This window comes from Calidris pugnax, unplaced genomic scaffold (assembly GCF_001431845.1).
Source record: "Calidris pugnax isolate Ruff unplaced genomic scaffold, ASM143184v1 scaffold67, whole genome shotgun sequence".
NCBI lineage: Eukaryota > Metazoa > Chordata > Aves > Charadriiformes > Scolopacidae > Calidris > Calidris pugnax.
Genome location: NW_015090779.1, coordinates 65,361 through 83,705, shown reverse-complemented (window position 1 = coordinate 83,705; position 18,345 = coordinate 65,361). Strand labels below are relative to the sequence as shown.

At 39.3% G+C, this 18,345-nt stretch overlaps 1 protein-coding gene across 1 annotated transcript in view; it reads right to left on the bottom strand.

The window, feature by feature from the left end:
• Positions 1-175: 175 nt before the first annotated feature.
• NFXL1 (nuclear transcription factor, X-box binding-like 1) overlaps positions 176-18,345 on the bottom strand; it is a 42,887-nt gene continuing 24,717 nt past the window's right edge. The window contains exons 19-22 of the mRNA XM_014954285.1: positions 13,893-13,997; positions 12,617-12,703; positions 8,940-8,993; positions 176-3,427 (exon numbers count right to left, since the gene is read on the bottom strand). Of these exons, the coding sequence (XP_014809771.1) occupies positions 3,254-3,427; positions 8,940-8,993; positions 12,617-12,703; positions 13,893-13,997 (420 nt within the window). The 3' untranslated portion in view covers positions 176-3,253. The remainder of the gene's footprint in view (positions 3,428-8,939; positions 8,994-12,616; positions 12,704-13,892; positions 13,998-18,345) is intronic.

The following is an 18,345-nucleotide window of genomic DNA, read 5'->3' as shown; positions in this document are numbered from 1 at the left end:
GAGCAATTGGTTGATTTAATTGAATGCTAAGGGCAGACATGAATACAACAGTTTACACTCATGAAGCACAAAAAACACATGCTTAAAACTTCCACTGCGCTGTGTCTCCCCTCACTGCCCGGGAGAACTCTGCTGCTTTGCCACAACAATCCTTCAGAACAAACCACTTTTCAAGTTGTTTTTGATGCGTTTATTGTCTGACTCAGTTTTTACATTAAATTAACATACACAATGGCTTTGTTATTGTTACAGGGAACAAACTTGTCCAAGGAGTTTCCAATCCACAGTATACTGACAACTTGAAAGCACCTTAGTTCAGCAGAAAGATGAATGCTCACCAGAATGCATTCAGAAGAAGGAAAAACTCCCCAATTTTTTTTTTCATTTTATACATAGCTAAATATTCTGCATGCTACGTATCCTCACAACATCTCTATAATTTCCCCAACAGCAGGTCAGATTATATGATTTCTTTTAACATATACTTATCTATATGCATTTTTTTGTAAACTGTTAAAAAATATTTGCTCATTACACTATGTAACAGTACATTACATTTAAATTGCTGAGAACCCCTACCTTCAGTTCAGTATTTCCTTTCCAGAATTACAATTTTTCACGTATACTGACCAGGTGATTCCATATGTAGCTTTTACTTCAAAGGTTGTCGTGCTTGCAACATGCAGCTCCACCCAAAAAAAAAATTAACTGTGAAAATAATTTTAAAAAGCAAATAGAAACCAGTGATTTATTAAACTGCAGATTGCTCGAACCCACACGCTTTTTTTTAATGCCAAGAAACAAATATCTGGTTCAGCAGGCAGACCAAGAGTGCAAATGACTCAGAGGGTTGGATAAGATACACAGAACTATTTTGAATAAAATTTCAAAAATAGGTATGTCTCACATATGCGAGGTTCAGGAGAGACACAAATCCTTTAAGAACAGGAATATGCCTATTCATACACGCTTTTGTATGAATGGAACAAATCATTAAAGATTGGTGTGCTTTCTTATTCTAATAAAGTTGATCACTGAGAAGGAAGTCTTTTCCTCTCCAGTATTTCACACAAATACACAAAATATGGAGAAAAGAGCAATAAGAGCTACATCAAACAGATAACTCAAGTGCAGTTCATTTTTATAGCTCTGGAGAGAGAGATTTCTTTTGTTTGCTGTAGAGGCCATGAGAAACTTTACATTGTACTTGTTTTAAAGAAAATGCCAGCAGTAAATAGAAAAAAAAGTTACAGTCATGTAAGATAAAAGCTGTTTCCAGAATGGCCTCATTCACGTTGATCTGCATATTTCAGCTATAAAGGTATCTTTTTTGTATTTTTGGACAATGTATCACGTTTTACTTCAGCTGAACAAAAAATCTCTCTTCCTTTTCTCTTAGTGACGGAGTTACTGGCAGAAGCAGTCACACAGCAGCAGCACCTCACTTAATTAAAGAAACTAACACTTCTATGGAATTATCTTCCAGGCATTAGTATTCTAGAAAAGAGTTAAAGTAACAACAGAGAAAACAGTTTATTCCTTATACTAGAAAATAAGAGAATTCAACAGAAATGCAACTATGATGGCCTAGTGTAATTTCAATTAATTCTACTTTACATACTAATGTATGACACATCATTAACAGTAGTATGCATTTCTAAAAATCAATTTAAAAAACCCATAAAATACTATCAAATAGCACCAATCCATGCTAAATATTGCCAAGTTTTCCTTACCTTTATTCTTTTTCACGAAACTTAGGTGAAAAATTGAAAAGAAAGTTATTATCTCCCCATTTTGTCAATCTACACAATCTAAAAGCTACTGCCTTTTGCAGCTTTTCTGGTTTTGTCTGCTGCTGAACCATAATTACAATTGGATCTCAGCTCAAATTAACACTGGGTCCCTTGACAAGTGGGCCAAAATCAGCCCAATGAGCTTTCAAACAAACTGCAGCCCTCTCTGTTAATTCACATGAACGGTCCCACTGCTTTTGCAGGATTTGCCATGAGTTTGATGCTTGAACGACAAGGGCAACCTAATGCCCTTTGGCTTTGTACCTCATCTGTCACAGGATCTTGTGAGCTCTTTTTCTGTTACCCACTTTAGTATAAAATCAGCATAAAATTCCCAGCACAGGTTTAAAAATTCTGTTTTCTGACTTCCCCCACCCCTGACTTTAACTTGCAGCCCCTCAGCTGAGGGAGTGTAGCTTCTCGAATGATCTTGTTGCTGTGTAAATAAACCTCTCAGTTTGATTAACCAACACTGATACCCCAAAAGCAAGGTATTCCAAACTGTAAGAAAATATTTAAGCATTTAAAATATTAGCTAGAGAGAGATTATACATGATTAGCAAGCACCATCCAGATGGCTTCAGGACGACATATTGTTAGGCTGTTCAATTATGGTTTTGCACACCTATGCAAATATCCAAACCTGCTATTTATCTATACAAACAGTCAAGTGATGCTCCAAGCTCAATTTCAAATTGCTGTTCTGCTGTTGGCAGCCATGAGAACCCAGCCCTGTGCCCTGGAACCACTTCCCATCCACACTCAGCGTACGCCACTGTCCGATACGTGAAGTTTTCAACTGGTTTGGTTTTGAGGAAAGAGGGCAGGGGGAAACAACAGCCAAACCCCAAACCCACAGTCTGTAAAGGGGCCATTTTATTGTTTGTGATACAGTTGACTTGAAAGCCAGGTCGCATTTCCTTTCTCTGAACAAAGTTCTGACATGAGGCCCCAGAATATTCAAGCCTCAGTGATCTGAAGTTCCCCGTTAGTTGTAATTAAGACTGACATGAAGCACAGAAATGATTGTATGATACAACATAAAGACTAGCATAAGAACACTAACCTTCTATAAACCACTAAACTGATTTTACAGGAAACAAATATTCAATAAAGCATTTTATACTAAGCTATTTTTAATATTATGAAATGGAGACAAGGAAAAATAACACAATATATTAATAGAAGAGATGCTAACGGCTCGCAGTCAGACAGATTACATCAGCACTTCTGTGTAGAGTAAAATCTGCTATTACCGTCAGTGTCTGAATCCAGTTTTGTGCTGTGAATGTAGTAACACAAAAGGTGACATTTCTTCCCTCCTCTGCACTTTTCTAGGCAAACAGCATACATCCATCCATACCCCATCTATGCTTATGACGTTCTGTTACACAGACTAACATTCTAGGAGTAAGCTACCTACAGCCCGACTGAGGTATATTAAATATTGAGTTCTTTCAGTCATTGTAGACCATGAGCCACGCGACCACCACAACAGCAACTCCCAACACTGGCAGCATGATGAGGTTCTTGTATTTTTGCCACAATGATTGTTCGACTTCCACTTCATCCTTCCTTCTCTTATTCTTCCTTCGCCCTTTTAATCTGTTTTCAAATGCTTCCAGTTCAGCCTAGATGAAGAAAAACAGAAGTGGTTGACATCTGTCTCAGAATTAAAAACAAGGAAATGTGCAGATTTTAAATAAAAATCCCCCAAAACGTTTTATAAAAATAACTGGCAGCCACTGGAAGTTACATCTCTTACAGATGAGATGGAAGCACTATATCCCACGGCTACAAACCACTTTGCTTCCAAGTATTAAACCATTGTTTAGTTTCCTATTAAAAACACTGCCAAAAATGCAACCAACTGGAGTTTTACATTAGACTTTTAACTCAGGCTGAATACATTAAGCCCAAAAGGAGATTGTTATTTCCATGAAATACACCAAAACTAATTAGTTTTCTTATAAAGAAATGCAGTCATAAGTATTTAAGCTATTATAATATTACAATAAAGTATATGAGCATACGCTGAAATCTTCAAAGATCTCCCCCCATAATACAGATGGAATCTCTGCTAAAAATAAATTAATATAAGATATAAAAATCTCAATAAAATATATTATAATTAATATAAATAAAAATCTAATAATCTGTCCCCCAATTCTTTATATTTTTGCATCCTCAGCTGAATTTTAGATTAATAGCTATAATCTTAGACACGCACAAAACGATTCCTGTTGTTAAGTGTTGTGACTTAACACTTAGTCCCTCCTGTACGACTGCAGTAGGTACATCCCATCCTTCCAAAGAAAGCACATGCTTTTAGGCCCAAAAATGAAGCAAAGCAACTGGAAAAACGAGCAGCTTCCACCCAGAGCAGCAGTTTCAGGGTGATGCCTGGAAAGAACAGTAGGATCCTCTGATCCCCGTTCCTCATCCCCCTCTGAATCCTTTTAAAAGGGAGGATACAGACAATAAAAAAAAGCTGAAATAAAACTGGAATTAGGCAGCCTGGAACAAGACTCAGATGGGGAGCCATCTCACTGCTAGGGAGAATCAGAAAAGATGCTCCAAAGGAGAGATGAGACAGACCAAAACCAGAAAAGGTCAGTCTGATGATTACCTGGATTTTTGGGTAGAACTGTCAACAACTAGAGAAGGTGTGGGACAAGGAGCTGGGGAGCAGAGAAGGGAGATGGGAGCAGCAGGACTGGCTGGGCAAAAGGCACAAGACTGAGCTGAGGAAACATGGAGAGTGAAGAGAGACAAAGCCTGGCCACAAGAGGAAATAAATGTACATCCCCACTCCTGCAGCGCTGCCAGGAAGAGCGGGACTGAGACAATAAGGCACGTGCATTAAAAAAAAAAAACAAGAATAAGACTGTTTTGGGAAATGGGCAGAGAAGTTGTCCAGTAAATACAATTTTCCTTTGGAACTCCAGATTGCCCGATGTCTGGCCTTCCCTTACTGACAGCAAGTATTCGTCAGAATATTCATTTCACAAAGCAGACCTTCCTTCCCTTCTCGTGCCAGACACCACTGTTAGCAGCAGAAAGGGACCCATTTTGATGTCTATTCCTTTGTACCTAATAAAGGCAGAAATTGTTGGCGTTTCTCTGACGATATGGGAGAAGAGTTCAGACAAAGTTCCCCCGCCTGCTATTTGAAACAAGATTACTTTCAACCAGCTAATCCTCTTTTAGAAAAGCAAAGTATTTTAATGAAACAGTTCTTCAAAATCCAAAATCTGGAGGCAAGTGCAGAGTTCTTAAGGCTTTATAGATAATATGGCAGTATTTCATTTTACACAGACCTTAAATAAAAATTGGGGCTTCTCTAGTTATTATATACCTTGTGATCTGTAAGTTTTAAAAGCAAAGTGCTTCATGAATTGCAGTAATCGGAATTAAAATATAGGGCTTGAACAATTATATAATGGGTACTGAATTGCCTTCCTAGTGCTCTTTATAAAAACCCTGCTAAAAATAAATACATTGTAAAAAAAAAACAAAATACAGAACGCAAAAAGGTTCGTGGGCACAGAATACGAGAAAGAAGCCATCACTATCCTTGAAAAGCTACCTACGGATTTTATATAACTGTCATCCTTCCCAAAGTGTCACCTCAATGATCTCTGAATAAGGAAGTTAATGGGTGTGCCCAGTTTTCAGACTACCTGAATTTTTCAAGCTCAACAAGCTCAAGCTTTTTGTTTAGAGTAAGAACTCAACTTCTTTGCGTATAGACAGAAGTAAAATGAAATGCATTTATTTAAACTGTATACTCAAAACAATTTTATGTTAGATAATGTCTAATTTTGCTCCTCCATGTGCTGATATTCTCTATATTCTTTCTGCACTGGAAGATGTAGCAGCCCCATGAAAAAACAACCGCAAGCAACAGTGACTGTACAGACACCCAGCGTATATCCTGACACTGCAGCTCCTGCACTGCAGGGGGTTAAGGGGGGCGCAAGAGGAGGGGGCGGTCGACTTTTGTAACGTCTGAGGAGCTGTTAAAACATTTTTCTTTCTAAGAAAAAAGGAAACAAAATCTTCCATACAACTCTTTAAATTAGAATCAGGTTTGAGATGTCGATTTTCAGTATTGAAACTCTCAACTGTTGGCTCAAAAATTTAACCACATCTTTTACGCTAGAGAGCGGGACAGAGTGAGAGCTTGGTCTGAATTGTTAAATAATCAAAGCCCTGATATTTTTTCCACCTCCATCAATTACAAACACCCTGGCCTCACACAGAGCCTCCGAATTGGAAGCAGAGGGAAAGTTTGGCTGCTCGGGCCATGACGAGAAGCCCAACCAAGCCCTCTCCCTTCCACTGAGAAACAAGTGATTCCATCTGTAAATGGTATTAGCAGAGCTGCTACCAAATATAGCAAATACTAAAATATAAATGTGCAGGCTTACCAGAGCACTAACTAGTTTGTATCTAAAGGATTTAATGAAGTATTAATCAAAACAGGTCTCGAGAAGCTTTGAGAAACAGATGGACTCTCTATATAAAAATGTGCTAATGAGATCAGGAAGGTGGTACAAGATGCAAACTTATGTCAGAAGGGAGTCTACTCGCTACATATATACCCTTAATGTGACCCGACACCCTATGACAGTGATGTCCTCCAGCCTGCATCACCAGATGGCAGATTAGGAGATCAAACTGGAGAGAAATCCATTCCAGAGAAAAGGCAGCAGTAGCCGAGGTTAGTACTTGTGTGCAATTCTGGAACTTATCTATTAGTTACTGCTGGCCTTTCTTTATTGGTTTACCCTTTCTTTTAGGTATACCCTTTTTTTAATTGGTTTTGTCCTGTTTTTATTTTTACTGTTGTTGTCCTCCTGTCTTCTATCCCTGAAGCTGCATCCATCCCAAAACACTTAGGCAGAAGCAGTTGCCATTCCCTGCACAAGGGGACTGCTGACCGTGAGACTTCAGCCAACGTACACTAGAAAGCAGCAGTGGTGTGACTGCAGAGAAACAGCCACTGCTGGAGAATCAAGACAAAAATAACACTGCACACTATGCTGGTGGAGCAAATCTGCTCCAGTTTGAGAGTAGCCTCATTACTGGACTGTAAGTTAAAGGGATTTTGAGGCAGGATGCCTTCTGGAATGCATGAACACACGATCAGTGCAATACCAACACCAGCAACTTTGAATTTCTGGCTCTAGAATTGCAAGCACGTTCCTTACGTGTGTAAATGCCCATTAGTACACTTCAGGACTTCACTGGCAGAACCACCCGTTCCAGATTACCTCTGCCTAACACCACGTTTCAGCCCTCTGTGTGCAAGCTACGCTTCCGGGGCCCTCCCCACAACTAACGCTTCCAAGGCCAAATGCGAGAACACAAGGAGTTGGATGGACTGTCTATGAGTTCTGTGAGGGAGCACATGACCAATATTGTAGGTATTGTGGTTGAGGCATGAACATAACAGCAAACATTTCAAGATGATGACAAAACAGTGTGGGGCTGCTAGACAAGAGTAGTAACTGCACACTTTTCCAGCATGATGAGCAGAGACACTCCCCCTTGAGAAACAAAAGGCGGCCTCGCTAGAGCATTGCTTGGGAGACATGGAATCATAGAATGGTTTGGGTTGGAAGGGACCTGAAAGATCACCTAGTTCCCCCTGGGCAGGGACACCTCCCACCAGACCAGGTTGCCCAAAGCCCCATCCAGCCTGGCCTTGAACCCCTCCAGGGATGGGGCAGCCACAGCTTCTCTGGGCAACCTCTTCCAGTGCCTCACCGCCCTCACAGTAAAGAATTTTTGCCTAATATCTCATCTAAATCTTCCCTCTTTCAGTTTAAAACCATCTCATCCTATTGCTCCACTCCCTGATAAAGAGTCCTGCCCATTTTTCCTGAACCCTCTGCCAGAAGTGCAAGGCTGTTATAAGATCTCCCTGGAGCCTTCTCTTCTCCAGATCGAACAACCCCAACTCTCTCAGTCTGTCCTCATAGTGTCCCTCATCACTTTTGTGACCTCCACTGGACTCGCTTCAACAGGTCCATGTCCTTCCTGTGCTGAGGGTCTCCAAGCTGAACACAGTACTCCAGGTGGGATCCCACCAGAGCAGAGTAGGGTGGCAGAATCCCCTTCCTCACCCTGCTGGTCACGCCGCTTTTGATGCAATCCAGGATGCGGATGGCTTTCCAGGCTGCAAGCACAGACTGCGGGCTCATGTTGAGCTTTAATAACATCTTTAGGCAATTAATCAAAGTATGCATAACAGAAGTTGTGACCCACAGAGAAACTGCCTACCCTAATGAGACTGGGAGAACAGCACACGGGCACCAGCTCTGTGAGTAGGCCTCCTGTGCCCCCTTTCAAGCAGGGGGGGAACAAGGTGAAAACACAAGTGTGACCTACTACAGAACCGTTGGGATAACTGAGTAAGAGGTGGGTCAGAAAGCACACACTGGATTTAGAACATGATTTGGTGTCCAAAGCTGAGGTGCAGACACTGGCTGGAGGGAACACATTACAGCTGTAGCCTTCATGTGACAAACCTGACCTACCCATCACCAACACTTACCTTTGTTGCCTCAAATACAATTAGTATTAGTGTCTCTGGGCAGCTGGCACAGAAGTTTCTTGGATTACAGTGCTGACAACATATGCTCACCCCAACAGCAGCTACAGTAAACACACGTTTTTACCCCCCCTCTCAGAGACCCTGAAGGATAAAAGCTTATTTAGGCTTCCTCAGTCTTTCACGACGGGAGGGAGGAGGGAAGCTTCACCCAATATTTAATTCTCTATGAAGGCTATTCAGCAGTTCTGTGGGGTTTATGGCATTATAAAGTGATTAAAATCAGGAGTGCTTAGTATTTTAAAACCAAGCTATACTATACACAGGTATAGCAATGCATGATTAAACTGATTAACCATCATTTTGCATAAAATTATGAAAATTGTTTTGGAAAACATGGGCTCTTAACTACTGCAAATCATCTACAGCACACATTAGAGTAAGCTAACAGCTGACAGGAATGACTGTGCATATCGCATTACAAATTATATTATTAAAGATTTAACGCATCTTTAGTTGCATGTAAATGAAATGATTTACTAACAAGAACAAGGCGGGGGAGGAAGAAGAAAGGTTGGTACCTGTTGTCTTCGTTTCTCTTCTTCAATAGCAGCTTTGGCTTCTGCCTCTTTTATCTGTCCAGACATACAAAGAGACAAGCAATTATTGTAAACAGCAGCTAAAACTATTTTCTTGTAAGGTCCTAGTTACTGCTATAGAATGGTACTCAGCAAAAGTGAGCAGAACTCCCATCAAGAGAGCTCTTAACTTATTCAGATTACAAAATATTTTCAGAAAAAGCTGCATCTTCTACCGTTTGGAAAACATGAAGCATATAATGGGTGCTACAAGGTCAAAAATTGAACTTCTGACTTCAACTTGACAAGCTTAACTGACAAAGATAAAGCCTAAAAATAATAGTTTGTTCACAAACAACCAGGAAAAACCCTACAGACAGCTATTCAAGTTATTCTTGCTGAAGTTTTCAGCAGCTTCATGCTCAATTCAGTACATTTTACACATACAGGTAATTCCTACATATGTATACAATTTACACATACATATTTCATTCCAAGGACTTTAAATATTCGCTGACTACTAGAGCAAAATGAAACCTCTGTATCTGTACCAAATACAACATATATTGGATAATGCATAACCAAACTGCTTTAAAGCTCTTGGTGTGATGCAAACCAAATGTAATTAAAAATGCTCCACCATCACAAAGTCATATGAAAAGAAGTCATATGAGTTACAACTGATAATTCTATAGAAGTGTCGTGTAGTGTTCAAGAAAGCAAATTAATTGCTAGAAATTTTTAAGAAAAGAATGGTACAGAAAAAAGCATCAGTATATAAACACATGATGCACTTGAATCTTAGTTCCTGCTTTCAGTTTTGGTCCTGCAATAATAAAAGCACGTAAAGCCTGAACATATACAAAAGACAAGAGGGTGGAGTGGCTTCCCCTACCGAGATGCATAACTGGGATTCATCAGGAAAATAACAAGGCATAAAATCCTGAAGAGTGTGAAGATGCCAAATAGGGATAAAACATCAATAATTATTTTTCAGAATACAAAAGCAAAAGCATAAAATGAAATTACCAGGAGGCTGCTTCATAACAGAGGGAAGTATTCTACTCCCACATAGTATTTGGCTAAATCTAGAAATTCAGCGCTACAGGACATTTCTAGCTGCCAAAAGTTTATGTCGACTGAAAAACAATTAGGCACTCTAACAGGAGATGAATCCAGCAAAGACCATTAAACAGAAGGACACCGGCTCCATCTCTAGAATTCCTGTGGTCAGAGATCACCAGGGTAATAGCAGCAGCAGGAAGAGTAGACTGGGGAATGTGTGTATGTGTCTGCTGCCTTCTCGTGTACGTTTCTTGCACCTCCAGTGCTGCAGCCACTGAATCACTACCTTAGAAAAATTAGATGGAAAAATACAATTGACAACTTGAAATGAAAACCAGTCTGGATTCTAATAACCGGATGATTTGCATACTAACCGTGACAGTAATTTACTAAATGTGGTTTGCGCAGGTGGAATTTGTTCCAAACAATTTGCAATTCAAGAGCTCTTGAGGACTAAGGAGAAACACACACACGTGCTTTAGCGCCCCGGCGCTCAGACAGTGTGCGCTGAGGACGGGGTCAATGGAATCCTCCTATTTGCATGTTTTCAGACAATTATTTTTTTTAATTGCTAAACTATCTGTCAAATAAAACCATTACTGAGAATTTCATTCACCCAGACGCAATGGCAGAGCCTCTCTTTAGAGATGTGTATTAAAGACCTTTTCAGCCACTCACAGCCAGAAATCGCGGTCTGGTGTGGAAAAACCTGCCCAACGAGCATCCTGGTATTTCACTGCCATCTAATGGCAGAACCTCAGCTCCGAAAGAAAAAGCGACCCACAAACGTGGGGAAAAAAGCCACAGAAGAGCTTCTTTTTACACCACTGTGGTCATGTTTCTATAAGATACATAGGTATAAAATACATAGGCAGAGGGAAGCTTACCCTGTGATTATAATCACACTATGGACAAATGTTTTCAGAACTATTTCTTTAACAAAACATACAGTAAAGATGTATTCAGTTCCTGAGAAGTGCACTCACCAGGTGCCACACACGAAGTTTTATTAAGAGTTAACACACTTTCGTTTTGGAAATAAATGGTTATTTTGCAACTGTGCAAAAACTAAAATATCTTTGGAAACATCTGCAGTGTTGAACAGACTTTTTCCTGTCTTGATGCATTAACAGTAATTGACATAATAAACTACTTCTGTCAAGTACACGTAATAGGAGATCACTCTAGTATGTCATTTAGAAGTCAACACAGGCCTAGTCGATGGCAGTGAAACACCAGGGAGGCTCCTTGTGCAGTTCTTCTCCATACCAAATGCCTAGTAAGAATTTAAATATAACTTTGAACTTCATATAAAAAATGTCAAACAAGTAAATCCAAGTTCTTCTGTGAGGAAGGTACACATGTCTGTAGCATTGTTTATGGAAAAAACTTGTCATTTACTCATTGCATGAGACCGTTCCTCCCCATGGGTCACAATGGCAGGGGCAAGAAACAGGAACCAGATTCATACAATCGTTATAGTTGGAAGAGACCTTTAAGATCAAGTCAAAGTATCAACCTAACACTGCTAAGTTACCACCATGTTCCTCAGCACCACATTTACCCATCTTTTAAATACCTCCAGGGACGGCGATTCCGCCATTTCCCTGGGCAGCCTCTTCCAATGTTTGACAAACCTTTCAATGAAGAAACTTTCCCTAATACCCAATCTAAACCTCCCCTGGCACAACTCAAGGCTGTTTCCTCTTGTCCTGTCGCCCGTTATTTGGGAGAAGAGACTGACCCCCACTTTGCTACACCCTCCTTTCAGGTAGTTGTAGAGAGCAAGGTGGTCTCCCCTCAGCCTCCTTTTCTCCAGGCTGAACAACCCTAGTTCCCTCAGCTGTTCCTCGTAAGACTTGTTCTCCAGACCCCTCACCAGCTTCGTTGCCCTTCTCTGGACCTGCTCCAGCACCTCAGTGTCTGTCTTGTAGTGAGAGGCCCAAAACTGGACACAGCCCTCGAGGTGAGGCCTCACCAGCGGCCGATAAAACCCAAGCAAGTTGCGCACCAATTCTTTTTGCTTATGTTTTTACAAAAGGCTTATAAAAGCAAGGGTGATATTCCTTCTCTCTGGGTGACAGCATTCACCCAATTTCTTCACTTCATAAACCAGCAGAACTAGAAGCCACGTTGACGGCAGACTAAAAAGTACTATAAATTGCTGAAAAGGCTCCATTCTTCTGGTAGAGGGTACCTCCTGCAGCATGACAGGGTGACAGGGTTACCCTGGACACGTCCAGCATCCCACAGCTGCAAAACTTTCATGGGGAAGAGCAGATCTAACAATGCCCTGGGAAGTGGCCTGGCCTTGATCCTACAGCACTCCTCATCAGCAATGACCATTTTCTCATCACCAGTCATCACTTGTTCTCAGCCAAAGAGGAAAGAACCAGTTCTAACAAATCAAAAATTTAAAAAAAAAAATAAAAATAATTCATTCTCCCCACTAAGCCAAACGCAAGCCTGAAAAAGCAACTGCTGTTAAACAGCACATCTACTTCTGTTGTATTTTTTTTTTCCTCATATTGCCTTGAAAAGTAACTCCATGCTCATTTTTTCCTAGGGGTTCTTGAAGCGCCCAGACAAAATTATAGCTCCAACGGATACATTACCTCAGATGCTTTCCGTTTCATTTCCTTGCATAATGCATCACATTCCAGTGAAACTTGGCCTTCTCGTATCTTGCTGCACTGTACTTCCTGTTAAGTATAATTTCAGTCATTTATAATCATTTCCCTATATAAAATTTTAGTTATAATGTCCATTTCTTTATGTAAATAATTGCAAAACAGTCCTATTTAGTCAAACATTGGTTACATAGAAAATAAAGCTAATGATTAAACATTATTTGAGCCTGTAATTCTGTATTAAATTGTCCTTTTCTCTTTTCCTTCTTCCTGATAAGCTGAAAGAAAGAATAAAATCAAATCAAATAAATCACATAGTCCAGTTTAATTTCTCCTCTCTTTTCTTTTCTCACTTGTTTGCCTAAGATGAAGTAAGATAACCTTCTGCCCTCTGGCAGAAAAAGCTGGCCTTCAGAGACTTCATAATTCCATATACATCCTCTTAACTGGCTGGGAGTACAGGGCAAGGTCCAGTCATGAGCTAAAAAAACATAATTATCACTTTCACTCCCTCCTCTCTTCCTAATATTGCAGTAAAAATTAAAAAAAAAAAAAAGGTTGTCTGTAAGCAGAGATTTGAATTTGAAGCACTTGTTCTGTGCAAGTCATCCCTTCTCCTGCTCAACACTCCACCTGCAAGGCTTTTGGTTGCACAACACAATTCTAGGTCCAGAAAAATAACGTAAGCACCTTTTAATTAAGCCAGAGAATGATATTTTTATTAAGTCATTATTACTTGCCAAGACTTAACATTATTTTCTGTTCTTCCCCTCGTAATGCTATATAGCTCTAATAAACTCATTACATGACATTGTCTCTTATCTTTGTAAGAAGCTAAGGGAGCTGATTTTAGACCTGCAGAGAACCGTAACTGATTGTGTTAGTTTGAGATTCACAACATCTGTGCTTGTTCCAGCTTACATAATTATCAATTTTCCAGATACTGTCAGAAAAAAGTATTTTTTTTCCTTCTCAAATTACTCCAGGTCACCTGGCTCTTCTGGCTACAAAAATTCCAGTGTGCTTGAAGATAAAGCCGTTGTCAATCAGGCAGGTAACAGAGTTTAGAACCAACAGGATTTTATATTCTCCAGTGAATCTTTTGATATTGCAGCCCAGATCTTCAGCTGATGTGAATTGTTATGGCTCTACTGGAATAACTGGACTTATTTTAATCTGCACCAGAGACAATCCATCCATACAATCCTAGAAACATGCAAAGAAAATACGTCGTTCTCAAATTTGTAACTTTAAAATGTACCTTTTTCAGTCTCTTACAAAGACATCGGAGTTTAACCTTCTGGCTGCAGTTCAGAGGGCAGCTACCTGAATGGCAAACCTCCTTACACCGGTGACCACAGGGCAACTGCAAAGAACAAAAAAAACACAAATAAAACCCCCACACCAATAAATGATTGCAAAATTACAAAGAATCTATGAACCGGTTTTATTTCAGACACAGCAACTTAACAGAAAACTCATTCCGCTTATCAGTTTTTCCACTTGTGAAATAGTTGTGGGTTTTGGTTTGGGGTTTTTTTTGGCAAATGTTTGCTTGTTACTTACTGTATTTTGGTTCTTGTAGAATGATTTATCGGTAATTGGCCCAGCTTGATTAAAAACCAGTTTCTCCTTTCAAGTGTTTCAAGTCATCTCCACAATATTTTATATAACGATTACCTTAGCTATCTATATTTTTTGTGGGGGATAAAAGTAGATAAGGTAAAAAGAAACTGAAGTGTACTGTAGCGACTTGTAGATCAGAGTCAACAAAGAAATAGGGGTGGATCAGAAGCAAAAATACCACAAAAAATTTTTGCAAGCAAGAGGCTTCTGAACTATGCAAAAGTCAAATACAGGTCACCAATATTCTTATCATGTCCAAAATAATTTCACAGAATCCTAAATTCCTGCATTTGGCAGATTATCCCATTTCTGACATCTGTGAGATAGCGTTTTTTTTACTGCCAGTGCAATTTTTAACATTTATAATGAAAATATTATCATTTGATTGTTGTGTTAGGAACAGAGATACTAATTAGAAGATGCTGACTGTTAGGAACATAGCTGTGCTCCCAGCATTATATTAGATAAAAATGACAAGAAAGCAAACACATTTTTTCACTTTCTGTTAAGAACTTGACTGAAAATATACCTTGCTCATACGCATACCCGTAAGAAATCTTCACAATAATGATTTTTCATTTTAAATTACATAAACCAACACGCTAATATCTGAAAGTGGAATATTCCGTACATCCAGTTGATTTAGTTATAAAGGTAGCTTTAAATCCCCAAACTACTTTAAATGGCCTTGGATAGTATTCTTTATTAAAAGTGAAATTTCACCTCTTCACTGCCATCAAGGGATTAACACAACTTGCAAAATGCTGTAAGACATACAATTTTAAGATACACTTTTTCCCATTTATTAAAAATTGGAAAATGTATACATGTTACATCACTTCATCCACAAGAATGAGAGTACTACATAACATAATTATAAACCCCAGGTGTACACACTTGATGTTGATTAGTAAATTTGGGTTCTCAGAAGTCCATTGGAAGGGGCTCAGCCTCTGAGCTCTTATCATGGAACACACACCTGAACAGAATGCAGAACTTTCCCATTAAAAATTATGGAGCAGACGTACATATTTTCATGTCCATGCCAGTCACAAATTATAATTACACTGACAGAGACGTTGCTGTTTAGGCTTGGGTTGGTTGGTTGTTTTTTTGGGTCACCACTTCAGGACATTTCAGACAGGACTAGAAGGAGCCCCTAAGTCATTCAGCCCTGTCTTCCCAAAGGCAGGCACCTCCCGTGACCCCTCTAGGACTGGACGAAGTCTCACCACGAAAACAGTCCCCCACTCTGCCCCCTTTCTACTGTGTCCCTAAGGAGGCTCTTCCAGGAGCTCACTGCAAGGCGCAAGAGCTTTTGTTGAATTTCTTATGTTTATTTTAGCCAGCCTAAACCTCTTAGTTCTTATCCTCATATAGAAATATTTCCCTAGTGTCCTTTCATAAAAGGCTCTTTATTCCCATAGTATCCCCTTCACTGAATTTCAACCAGCTTAAATCAGTGTTTCTTGAATACGGTAGCCAGAACTGCATGTAATATTCCAAATGACATCTCAGCAGGAAGGACTTTGTACAATGCCTTAATTGCACCTTATTCTTGAAAGAACATCTTCCCCAATACATCTTCAACAGTCATTTGCATTTCTCCCCAGCTAATCATGCCTGCCACAATAAGAATTCTTCCCGTTTCCCGAGAGCTTATTATTAGCCTTGACATGCACTTACTGGTTTTTCCTGTATCTAATAACGTGCCCCAGATACATCTGCAGAACACATGTATCTCCTCAACCATCATGTACTGACAACGCTCCACAAATTTTCATCAGAAAATTCCAACCTTTTTTTTTTTTGCTGCCAAGGTCACTACTGAAAACAATGCGAGGTCAGGTGTCAGTTCAGTCCTTGGGAAAATTTCCTTATTGCTAACATCTCTTGCTCCAACTTTTCATTTAGTTTTGCTGGTTTTGTTTTGCTGTTGGTTTTTTTGAGGGAGGAGTGCTCGGGGTTGTTTCGTTGTTGTTTTTTTTAAAATAAAATACAAGCAGTTGTTTCCTTTAGGCCACCTTCATTCATCCTTGTATTAAGCCTCTTCTGTATCAGAACCAGCTGTTGACGAAGTGGCACTGGCTCAACTGCTCTGCTCAAGCCTTATGTAGCAGAACTAACCTATTTGCTCTCTCTGGAGTGGAGTGGGGAAAAAAATACATATATATAAATTGGTCATCTTATCAAAGAAGGAATTTAGGTTTGTTCAGGCACAACATTAGCAAATCTAGCATTTTGCCTCATTTTGAAAAGCTGAAGGGAGGAACTTGTCTTTAAACCTTTTACACTCCTGAGGTCGGACTCCAGCCAAGACCATGGCCTCTAACAGCTGAGAAAGACCACCACCATTGCAAAAACAATTTGTATAGCACAGAAATACATTTAATCCAATACTGAAACCCAAATCTACACATCTAGTTCTCCACACAGAACTGCACAGTTTACATCCACAGGGATGCAGGGAAAGAATGAAGCTGGCGGCGTAACTTCCTTCTTACTTATTTACTAGTGGGAAATTATTTCTTTTTCTTTTTTGCTTTTTTTAGAAGTGTCCCTGCTAAGCTACTCGGTGCTAAAATAGAAAGTGTGTGCCCCTATAGATCTTTTTTACCATACAAGATCTCCTGTCAATAGCTCATGGACTACAGGCCAAAAGGAACAGGCTTTATGTTTGACATGGCAAGACCTTTAAAAGAAAGGCATTTAATGCACAGCTTTGAAAACAAAAAAATAAACAAACAAAAATAATCCTACAAATATTTTCCCCATAGGCAACACACTTAAGTCTTAATATTATGTCTGATGATGATAAAACCCGTCAACATTTATGGAGGCTTAACTGATTTCCACCAGAAGGCAATAAACACAACCTGTTAGTTAATACATACCTGAGGTTAAAGAAAATAACCTGTTAATAAAGAAAACAGCACCTTTGAGCAGCAATCCCAACTACAAAAGATAAGTTTATCACTTCCAAACCAAGGGGTAGACTCTTCAGTTTAACGGGTGGCCCTGCTTCCAGAGATCTTACAAAAACCTCCCCTGCTTAAGTCAGGCACTGAAGAAAATCCTCTCATTATGGACCAAAGCTGTGCATTTTGCAACACACATACAGTTTCAAGGTGTGTTTACAGAATTCTGGAAATAAATTTTATTTCACTTATTAAAAAAAAATAAAAATCAATCACCTACTCTTAAAATTTATGACATTATCTCTGCTATGCTATCATGTTAAAACACATTTATCACAATGGGGTCCCGTCTTTCACATCAACACAGTAGCAGAGTGCACAGTACAAGTACAGTTTTGTCAAAAAAAATACTAACTACACAGAATAAATTGTGAAACAGATCTACAAACACTGATATGAATATGTAAACGATGAAAACTAATTGAATGTTGAAACTTCTATGTAAGAATTGTCCCAAAACATCTGCAAACATGATCATAAGCATTTAATCACTCCTGATTAAAAAAAAAGTTAAATTTCCTTCAACAGGATATTTTGTTATTGCTACCAAACAAGAGAAAGAACATTTTAATTAAAGCTTCTCATCTCACAGCTGTGGCAATATCAAAGACATTGCTTCTCCCTAAAGCAGAAAGGAAAAGTGAGCTGTGCTGTATAATACTAGAAGTCATTTTTATAGTTTTACACTGCCATAGCCAGAACAAAAGCATGAAACCTTTCAAGACTTTCAAAGTTCCTGTTGTATTTTTTTTCAAGGCACCAGACAATGTAACTGAGTTTCATAATCCCCAAATGTACCATGCTATCTGTAACTCAAACGCGGTAGTACACTGTCTACACAATGTTCATCAACCAAAAAGAAAAACATCTCAGAACCAAGGCCCCAGTAAAATACTATATTCTCCTGAACTGAAGCTGACTGAGCTTGTGACTGCACACTGATTTTTTGCAAACAGCAACTTTGCTGAGCTCTGCTAATGCCCCAAGGTCGGCTTCTGACAGTGAGTAGGAAAACTCTCATAAAACACTAATTTGAAATTTACTCGAGGCTGTCGGTACTGCACACAGAACATTTCCAGTTTAGTTTTGAGCAGACATATTTGATTTATA